The 10,761-nt window shown below is 38.1% G+C and overlaps 1 protein-coding gene across 1 annotated transcript; it reads right to left on the bottom strand.

Moving 5' to 3' along the window:
- Positions 1 to 627: 627 nt before the first annotated feature.
- On the bottom strand, positions 628 to 9,420 carry LOC127806310 (receptor-like serine/threonine-protein kinase At4g25390). The gene has a single exon (XM_052343524.1). The coding sequence runs from the start codon at positions 9,127 to 9,129 to the stop codon at positions 7,048 to 7,050; it is 2,082 nt and encodes a 693-aa protein (XP_052199484.1). The 5' UTR covers positions 9,130 to 9,420; the 3' UTR covers positions 628 to 7,047.
- Positions 9,421 to 10,761: the final 1,341 nt, after the last annotated feature.

The following is a 10,761-nucleotide window of genomic DNA, read 5'->3' as shown; positions in this document are numbered from 1 at the left end:
ATGAATCATTAATGATATGCATGTGTTATTATTGATAATTTGATAGTTTTTTATGATTTTACAAAATTTTGAATTTTTTTTCTAAAATATGCGCCTCGCTTAGCAAAGGCGCATCTCGCCTCGTGCGCCTCGCGCCTCAAGCTCTAGGACCCTTTGCACCTCGTTGTGCCTCGCGCCTTTCAGAACTATGATCACTAATTCAAGAAGGCACTCGCTCAATGCTAGTTTTTAAGCAGGAAATAATATGAATTTAGGAGCAGAATTCTTGTTGATGCAACAGTCTTGGACATTCCTATAACAATTTCTGAGGTATAATGAAGACTTTCATATCGTAGAGCTGTTTCAAGCGCTCAGGAATAAAAGAAACAAGAAAAACCTTTCATGTTTGGATAGATGAAATTAAATTGAAAATACTAATAAGAGGTTAGCAAGTTGGTCCAGAAGCAGAGTTCAAGCACACTACTACAAATGGCTTTAATTTTTTACTCTCTTGGATAAGCCAGCATACTAAAAGATAAATCTGCATAAAGGGGATTTTACAGTCACTGAATACCTAAACAAATGATTCAACACCTCTCTAAAAGGATATATTAAATTTTTAGAAGTAACAAGATAATCATCATCGGGAGATATTCAAGATTTTTAGAAGTAACAAGATCATCATCAACATGGTTTATACATAAAATTAAGAAACAAAATTTTGGTTACTTAAGTATTCTCACTATTTAGTCATCAGTTTTCCACCTAGATTGTCATGAAGTAAGTAGATTTCAGATCCTAAGCTTCTATTGACAGGATATAAAAGGGGATTTGAAAAGTAGAAGATAACAACTAACAGTCAATTGTTTTAGTGATGCTCAAAGGATAAGGTGTCTTCTACTCTAAAAAGAGTAGATACTGATCGTGAAAAATTAGTTGTATTCCAAGTACGAAAACTTTTTGAATTCATGAATGAACCAAGTCATGGTTCTAAGAGAGTCCAATAATGCATTTGTCTTTTGTCATACACAGAATGGGCAATAACCTGTTTATAAAAGTGCCCATATGGTAAAATGGCTTCTGCAGACTGCTTCCTGCAGGATTAGGCGGTTATACGAGCTTATAAATTTAAATGGAAGGATCAGATTTATATATACTAAAAAGGTAATAAACAAAAATGTAAAAGAAAGCCAAAACAAAACATTAGCAAGTTCCGCAACTTAAGAGCAATTTTACTGATGCAAAAGTAATGATTCCAAGAGTTACAGATCTTCTTAAGGAGGTAATAGAGTCAAATTAAAATTGCTTAAAGGCAACCCCAGTGCACAAGCTTCACGCCTTGCATTTGTGAGGTTGGGGAGGGTTGTTTCTGGATGCAACCTCTTACCCTTACTTTTTGCAAAGAAATTGTTTCCACAACTCAAACCTTTGACCAGTAGTAACGAAAGAACAACCTTATCATTCACCCTCAAAGTAAGAATTGCTTACCAAGAACAACCCTCCCCCTTAAAACCTCTAGGAATTCCTGGGGAACTACCCCTTAAAAATAATACTGCAGAAAGCATCATATCAATTTACAAAACCTAAGAAGAATCTAGTGTTCTAAAAATCGGGCTAGGCGCCCGCCTAGGCGCCGCCTAGCCTCTAGGCGGCCGCTGGCCGCCCCGAAATTGCCCTAGTTGGGCCTCCTAGGCGCCGGCCCGAGTAAACGTCTGGCTTGGGCGCCCAGGCGACGCCTAGTCGGCCAGCGCCCCTAGGGCTTTTTAGGACTTTTTTTGCTAAATCATAAATCGAACCTGTTAGCGTCTCCCCCTCTTCACTCTCTTCTCACCTCAACGCTGCTGCCTCAACGTCGCCAAGCTTCATCGGCCCACCAGTAGCTCACCGTCATTGCTGCGTCCAGCTCCATCCTCGCCGCCAAGCTTCATCGTCACCGCCTCTTATCTGTCGCGTCCTCCTCGTCCTCGTTGCCTCAGCGTCGTCGCCCCCGCCCCCGTCCTCGCCGTCGAGCTCCATCTCCGCCGCGGCAAGCTCCATCTCCGTCGACTCGTAACCTCTCTCTCTCCCTCTCTCTCTCTCTCTGTGGGTTGTGCGTTTTTGCTGCGTTTCTGGTTTGTTTTTTATGTTTTTTATGTTTTATTTTATTTCATTTTCTTTTCTATTTATATATAATTATTAGATTTATATTTAATTTTTATTATTAATTATATATATTCTATAATATTTGCAAAAAATCTGCTACTTGCTTATAGTATATTGATGTTTTTATTATTGGTTTATGTTGCATTATTAATGCTTTTCAACTTTGATTTAATTAAAAATAACATCAAATTACATTATAAAATTTAAAAAAAAAAAAAAAAAAACAGTTTTCTAGGCTCCGCCTAGGCGCCCTAGGCGCTAGGCCCCAGCTTGGCGCCCGACTAGCGCCTAGCGCTTTTTAGAACACTGGAAGAATCTCTAAACTGAACTCCATGGCCATGCTAAAACCAAGACTTCAAATTATAAAATTTGAACTCACTAGAATATTTTTGGAAAAAAATAAGAGAAACAGGATTTATGTAATAAAACAACCCAAACCTGATCAATAAAGGTTACATCCCATGTCCCATAATTTGAAAAATTACTGTAACTTTTTCAACTGCTAAACCTTTTAAAAAATTGATGAAATCTTCGAAACTATAAAATACATAAATCTATAGATCTAATTATGACAAATTATATATAATGGTCTAATCATGCTTCATGTGAAATTCAGGGTCTGTCGTTTTTGTCCTCTTGATCAGACAAGAAGATTGTACTGGCTTGAAAAAAAACAAAACTAAGGGAAGAGAATGAATTATCTGATATTGGAAAAATAGAAAAGCAGAGGCAACGGGACCAAGATAAGAAAGTTAATTAGTAATGAATTCTTGAAAGAAAGAAAAAACAAAACAAAACAAAAAAATGGGCTATTCACAGTACTGTCTACTAAGACTTATTTACCCTAACTGACATAATTCACCACAGATATTAAACAACAAATTCATTGCATATACATATTAAAAAGTGTGCATAAAAATTGAAACATAGTTTGTGTTTCAGTATCTTAGAAAGGGGAAATTACCTGGTTTCCACTTCACCAATCAAGAAACTAGTGGTTTAAACTTCTCAGAGTTGCAAGTTTCCATGGTATCTATAATCACCTGGCAATAAGGTAAATACCACACAAAAACAAGATACAAATATCTGAAAATATTTATAAATCTTTTGGAATCACAATAGTATATTGTCACGACCCAAGGATATATTAGGAACTATCGAATACATGCATTTTCTTTTGTTGTACTTTGCTGCTAAACTGTTTGTACCTTTCAGTTATATTGTAACTGAAAGAAGAGAATAGCCTATAAATAGGCTAGAGTAGGTAGAGAATGCATGTTGTTGAATGATATTTGAATTTCAGGCTTTCCCTCTCATCAATTCTCTCTCAATTTCCTTTCTGATTTCTCTATTCTTCCCTCTCAATTCTCCATTCTCTCTCTCGATCACCTGTCACCTCTCAATTCTGTCTGTTATCTCTCTCTTTCTGCTCTAATTCTCGCTATCTTGCTGTTCTATCTTCTCCAATTTCTCCCAAATCCCATTCCAAACCCTAGGATAACCCTAGGTACATGACATATATCTTGTAAACACTATTGTCCTTGATCTTTCTGTTTGAAGAAATAACCTTGTTGGCTTGAGATTGAGCACAAAATAAAATCTTCTTGTGAAACTTCAAATACCATCACAGTAAAAAGGTCCTCTTTAAGGATGAGAAAATAAAGATAATTTGCTTTTGCAATTAAAGGTGATAACTTGATAATACCACAGTATAGTAGATTGATCAAGAATTAAATATGCACTTACATATGTTGCAACCAAGAAGTGGGTAGTGCTGTAGTTTATGTACATGATGTGCTTATTTTGATTGTTGGACTTTTTCAAGAAAATGAGTATGATTTGTTGCTTCACATTGCATGTATGAAAAAGGAGAACTGTTTTTTAAGAAAGTGACAACCAGCCTCCAGATCCATGTTGGATATTCATGACAACTTGTCCTTAAAAAAGAAATTCTAAAACCAAGCATTTGGGCACTTGGAACATGCTCTCACTAGCGGGATAGGCATGTTCCATCATCTGATCAAATTATAACCACATCATATGTCTACAGTAAGAAGTTACAAAATTGATTATAAAATTAAAAAAATGAAAATTTAAATCTTGTAGTGCTTTACGTTTTAGATGTCTTAATGTCAAAGAGATTGAAACCCAAAGCTTTTGAGTTGTCATCAATAGAACCTTCTCTAGTAGATACTAAGACTTTCTGTTGACATTTTCTAGTATGTAGAATATGAAAAATAATCTATTCTGATTTTGGTAATAAGAAATGTAAATATATTTGTAATGTAGAAGAAAAGTTAAGAACCTATTAAAATTTGTACATATTTTTATAAAATATATATATTCATTTATTGATGTATCTTTTTTTATTTTTTCATATGGTTCCTAATTCTTTAAAGAATTCAAATATTGATGTGTCCATATCATCCTGTGCCTCTGTCATGCATACACGCCCTTGCTTCCTAGCTTAAAAGAAGGAAAAAGAATAACAATGCACTTAAGTGCATAAGACTTTTGGCCCTTGAGTCCATACCTAAAATGAAGCCCAAGAATTAGGTGGTGGGATTTAAAAGTGGAAAACCAAACCATATTTGGGGAAAAAAGTGTGACAAAACAGATTGGACCATAGAAGGAGAGGCTAACCAAATGTGGAGTGAAATGGTTACCACTACTCGAAATATAGGGGACATGGTTATAGGAGAGTCAATGGGAAAAGTCTCAAATCAAAAAGAGTTAATGAAGAGGTACAAGAGAGAAAATCAAAACTAAGAGTGCTTGCTACAAGACTTGCATAAATGTTACAATGAAGAAAACCTAAAGAGGTATGGTTTTGCCCAAAAAGAAGTAAAGTAAATGGAACAAGTACTTAGCAACAGAGGTAGAGGAAAACCAAGAAAATCTTGGTGGAAAACTAGGTTTGATATTAATAATATGGGCCTTGCAGAAAATAAGGTCATAGATAGAAATGAATGAAAAGCTAGAATTCATGTAGTCAAACCCACGTAGTGAGATAAAGGCTTAATATAGTGAGATAAAGGCTTGGTATGTTGTTGTTCACGTGCATAAACTTGGTTGTTGCAACTCTGGAATATCATATAGAACACATGCAAAATTTAGAGTTGTGTATTAGTATGGATATATATTGTAGTAAAAGCCCCATCCCACCACCAAACATGTGAAGTTTCAATGGTCACTATTACAATATTAAGAGATACAGATCTCCAACTAATTCACAAGCAAAATAAAAAAATACAAGAGCATACAAACATGACCAGTCAGGAGTTGAAACCAGGCAGACATTGAAAAGTCCAAACCAACTATAGAATCAGTTCTGCCTCTGCACTCTAATTTTTCTGCTAGGTGAACGGACAGATATGCTTTGTTTTGTTTTAACCTTTCTGTGATTGTCTTTCTTTTCTCTTCTTTTTTTCATTAACAAGATTTTACCGTTACATCATTCCCAATAATACTACTAACATGGGGTAAAATTGAAGCAAACGCCTCTCCTTTAGGCCCTGGAACCAGATCCAAGCCAAAAATTTATCTCTCATAATTTTGAACCCCAAAGAGAGTCCCAAACACTCTTTTTTTTACCCGCATCCACACGATTGTGGTCATGAATCAACTCTAGTACCACTTGACACACAGGAATTGTCATTAGAATGCTAGCAAAGAGATACAAAGGTACCAACTTATCTATCTTAAAAAGCAATCTCATCAAACAGAAGTTTGTAAAAAATTCAACACCATCCTCCAAATAGTGTTTCCAGAGTCTCATGAAGCATTGTCATTCATATTAAAATCACTTCCATGCTACCAAGTTCAGCAGTAGCAAACCATTGATGCACATAAATTGCATATATCATTCTAAGATTTAACACTAATCATCCCAATTCACCAGAGCATAGAATTAGAGTTTGTTTATGGGTATGGATGTGCTAGAATATATGCCAACAGCACTAACTGAGGCTTTCAAGGTTTAAGCTCCAAATCAGAAGTATCAGACTACCTGTGCCACTAGCTCTCCACCATTTGAGGTACCACCTTCAAATATAAATGTTACTATGAAATCCAAGCACTTTGGGTAAGCTTGGGAAATAAGACCACTTTTATCTGTTTGCAAGAATGTAAATCCGTTTAGGACAGTGATATCCATATGGTCATTTACAAAAATAAATGGGAACTATTCTAGAGATAAGCTTTTTGTCTTGCCTGACTTTGGCTTTAAGGAGAGCAATATCCATATGACTTACCAGAAAAAAAAAAAAAAAAAAAAGGAACAAAAACATTTTGCTTTATGGACAGTGACATCTATATTACTTTTGCAGGCACTAGCTTGTATAAAAAACATTTTGGTGTCATATCTTAGAATGATAGACAACTTAATCTCTAGCCCAACCACCAATTTGGGTGGCAATAACTGGTGTCATACTTCTCATCTTATGTAATAGCATCAACTATATCAGTATTCATATCACTACACTACAAATGCAAGATCAGATTTACTACAGAATCACACCATTAAAACCAAGTGTCGCCCTTAATTACCTAGACTTTTTTAGTAAAAGATAAAAGGAATTGTTATTAGGAATTTTTATTGTCTTTTAGAGATGCAATACAAAAAGATCTTCCCGAATTAGACTTTATAACAACAAAACCAGTTGCAACCCCGCTCCAGGGGGGGGCATTTCTACATCAACCATCCATTCAGACAATAAACAATGAGTCAGACTACAAAATTATCTTCTTGAATTATATAGACTTCATAGTAGCAAAACTAGTTTCCAACATCAGAAAAAGAAAAATAAGTCAAATTCATTAAATATGTAAAATCTTGTGTCTACATCAGTCAACCATTAAGATGATGAAGCAATAATTTACAAGAGCACACTATGATCATGAAAATTAGCATCCGACATTAGAAACTCACCGGACCTTCTTATGGGTCTTGAATGGGAAGTGAGAGGGAGGTGAAGGAGAAAATTCAACTGGTAGGTGGGGCGATTCTAACTCCCCGGAAAGCATACCCACAACTTCTTTCATGGAGGGCCGCCGGGCAGGTGATTTCTGAAGGCAGAGAAGTGCAACAGTAATGGATAGTAGAGCTTGTTCTCGATCCATCGATTGAATAGATTGATCAACTAAATCAAGGAGCTTTCCTGCACGTGCAAGATGGCGAGCCCAAGATATAAGATTGGCACGTTGGAATTCAGACAACGGTGAACCAGTCACCTGAAGTGGCCTTCTCCCAGCAATTAGAACAAGCAATAAAACCCCAAAACTGTAAACATCACACTTCTCTGAGAGATCCCCACCACCACCATACTCAGGGGCAACGTAACAAACAGTTCCCCTCATACTAGGGGTGCTGCTAATACCACCACTTTTAGGTATCTCTCCACTAGGAGAGTCATGGCTATTGCGACGAGCTTTCCAAAGGTCACCACTAAGCCCATCCAACCACCAATCCACACTCCCTCTACTACTTCTACTCCTAGACCTCTTCTTCTTTCTATCAACATTTAATTCCTCGTCAATCGGCCACCAATTCTCACTATTATTACCATCACTCGCTGATCCTCCTTGTTTTTTCTTCTTTTTCTTTCTTGCAAGTTCTGCACAGTATTCTTCCTTCCACCACTCCCTTGCCGGTCTCCTCTTCTCTTTCTTCACATTCTTGTCCTCATCAAGAGCCATCCACCACTCCAATCTTTTCTTGTGCTTCTTTTTCTCCGGCTTTGCCATCGGCCCTGAACTTGAAGAAGCTCCAATCCATTCATTTTTCGGCCTCTCCTTCTTGATCTCATTGCCAATCCATTCCATCACGTAGTCCTTCACAACCCCGGACTCTGTTCCACCGTTGTCTTGTTTCCACCACCAATCCTTCCCTGAAAGACTCTTCAACCCTCTCCCGCTCCTCTTGGCCCCACCACCATGAACCATTTCTGTCCCGCTCCCCACACTAGACCTGTCAAAATTTCCCTCCGACAAACTGGCCTTCTCTAAGCCGTCCGGCGCCGACGCGGCCGTTCCAACTGTTCTCGGCGAGACCGCCGCTGCCTCAATAGTTTCCGGCGATGCTACCGCCCCCACAACCATCTCAGGGGATGTCTCTGCCACCGCAACCCGAAGAAAACTTTCCGGTGACTGATTATGACCAACATTGAACTCGTCAAAACCGGCTGTGGTCACGCTCTCCGTCTCTTCGACCGTAGATCCATTATCCTCGCCTCCGCCGCCACCGTTACACTCCACTTCCTTTTTAGCCTCAAATCCACAGTTCACTATACAAACTTCACACTGATCCTCCGATTTCAACCTCGCTAAACCAAAATCGCCGATCTTCGCGTTGAAGTTCTGATCCAACAATATATTACTCGGCTTTATATCGCCATGAATCACCGGCGGATCACAATAATGGTGGAGATACTCTAATCCTTTCGCTATATCAATCGCGATCTTGAACCGCCTGTTCCAGTCCTTTAGCTCCGTACACTTGCGATGGAGCAGACAGTCCTGCAAGCTCCCGTTACTCATGAGCTCGTAGACCAGTAACATACGACGGCGCTTGCGGTCGGAGGAGAAGCCGATAACTGAGACAATGTAATCGGACTCGATCTTACCGGCAAAAAAGAGCTCGTTCTGAAACTCGCGCTCACCTTGGAGAGAGCCGGCGTCCATGAGTTTCACGGCGATTGGCAGGTTGGAGTCAGCGAGAGTTCCGCTGTAGACGGAGCCAAATCCGCCCTGGCCGAGTCGGCGTGTGGCGGCGAAGGAGGCGGTGGCGTGGCGGAGGACGGAGTAGGAGAACCGGTGCGGGGGCTTGGAATCGGACGGGACCGTCCGCTTGCGGGTGAGTTTGCGGAAGAAAACGATTAGAATAATGAGAAGCGAGAAGACCACGGCGATACCTAAGGCGAGTGGCAGGATGAGACGGTGGTCGTGGTGGCCGTGGTGCGCCACCGTTACCGGCAGTTCTGCCACCGGCGGCATCTGCCGAGAGGGCATGGTTGTGAAGATTTTGGGGAAATTGTTGGAAGACAGCGAGAATCAGACTTGACGAAGAAGCCACATAAGAAACTGAGTTGACCACACTAACCGCTGGTTGAAGGAATCACGCTCTTCCCGGCTCTGCTCTGCTCTGCTCTGCTCTTTTCTTTGCTGCTTAATGCGTCAGTACTGGCTTTTCGCGTCCTCTCAACGAAGGTCGAGCTCTTCGGTTTCCATTCTGAAAGCGGTCCTCCGAGTTCCTTTAATTTCTGCTTTTCCCCACTTGGAATATATTCTCTCCATCCATGCCCCTTTGCCTCTTTCCTATTTCGCTTTATATATTGCGGGGTTTGACAAGTCTCCCCCAACCTGGAAGCCTTTCACTTCTTAATGCTAATACGGGGGTAAGACAGAAATTTTATTCTCCAAAAAAGGAAATAAAAGACAGAGTCTAATAATTTTTACTTTTATTTCTTTTGAATTTTGATTCTCCACAAATTCCGTTTTAACTATTTGCCAGTTTGGTCAGATATTTCATGGCAAATTATGATAAATGTACCATCTTTACCATTTACATCCATACTAAATAAATTAATATGATTATTCATATCCACTTAATTTTTTAAGGATTTATAACAAAATACTAGAATGCAATATAAATATATATATATAAACCAAAATTTTCTATATAAATTTGTATACAATAATGTCACTAATGCATGGATAAATAATGTTGGGAAGGTGGAGTGGCCCCAGTGGGTTTTGTTTGGTTCTACCATGCTTCAAACACTTGTACTTACTTAATTCTACGACCACATCTCACCATCATATAAGATTTGTTTTTTACTTCTTATGATAAACACTTGTACGTTGCTTATTTTATTTAATTCATTGCGTTTATTTACAATATTGACGTGATGTAATAGGATCATGTAGTATTAATTAAATTTTAACAATATTTTTACTATATTATTAACTTCTTCTTTTTTTAAAAAAAATTTAACTAACCATAATAGATAATAATGATTAAGTAACCATACAAACTCAAAACCCGACCTCATCAACAATTGCTCAACAGTAAACACTACTAGGCTGCTATTTTTTTAATTTTAACTTTTATTTTAATTACCACCCATCCTGTCACCATCTTAGTAATTGATGGAGCTAAGCTGGACAATGCATTAATTTTGGGCACCCATCATCTGATGGTGACGCTTCTTCAATTTTCACTCGCCAACTCAACTCAATTATTAATTATCGCTGTTGGACAAATTTTAGGGTGGGTGAGTTTTTCGTACCTAAATTTCATTATAGGATTTTATATAGAAAGAATATTAATATATATTATCAATAATTATACATGTAAAAAAAAAACTTAAAATTTATTTATATTAATATATAAATGTCATTAAAAATATTATAAATAAATATTCAAATTAATCCAACCCACCCCTACAATCCACAAACATGAAAGGGAAAAAGAAGAAAGAGAAAGGTGGGTGGCCCGCGGCTTGAGCTTGACCAATTGCCCTGGCATTGACCTCTACACTGAATTTCAAGTTGGATGATGAAAAATAAGGAATTAACTTTATAAAAGACAAAAAGCCATCAAGTTACTTGCAAATGCTAACTACTAAGGCCATGCTCGGC

This window comes from Diospyros lotus, chromosome 1, assembly GCF_014633365.1.
Source record: "Diospyros lotus cultivar Yz01 chromosome 1, ASM1463336v1, whole genome shotgun sequence".
NCBI classification, from domain to species: Eukaryota; Viridiplantae; Streptophyta; class Magnoliopsida; order Ericales; family Ebenaceae; genus Diospyros; species Diospyros lotus.
This window is presented reverse-complemented; position numbering and strand designations above follow the sequence as displayed.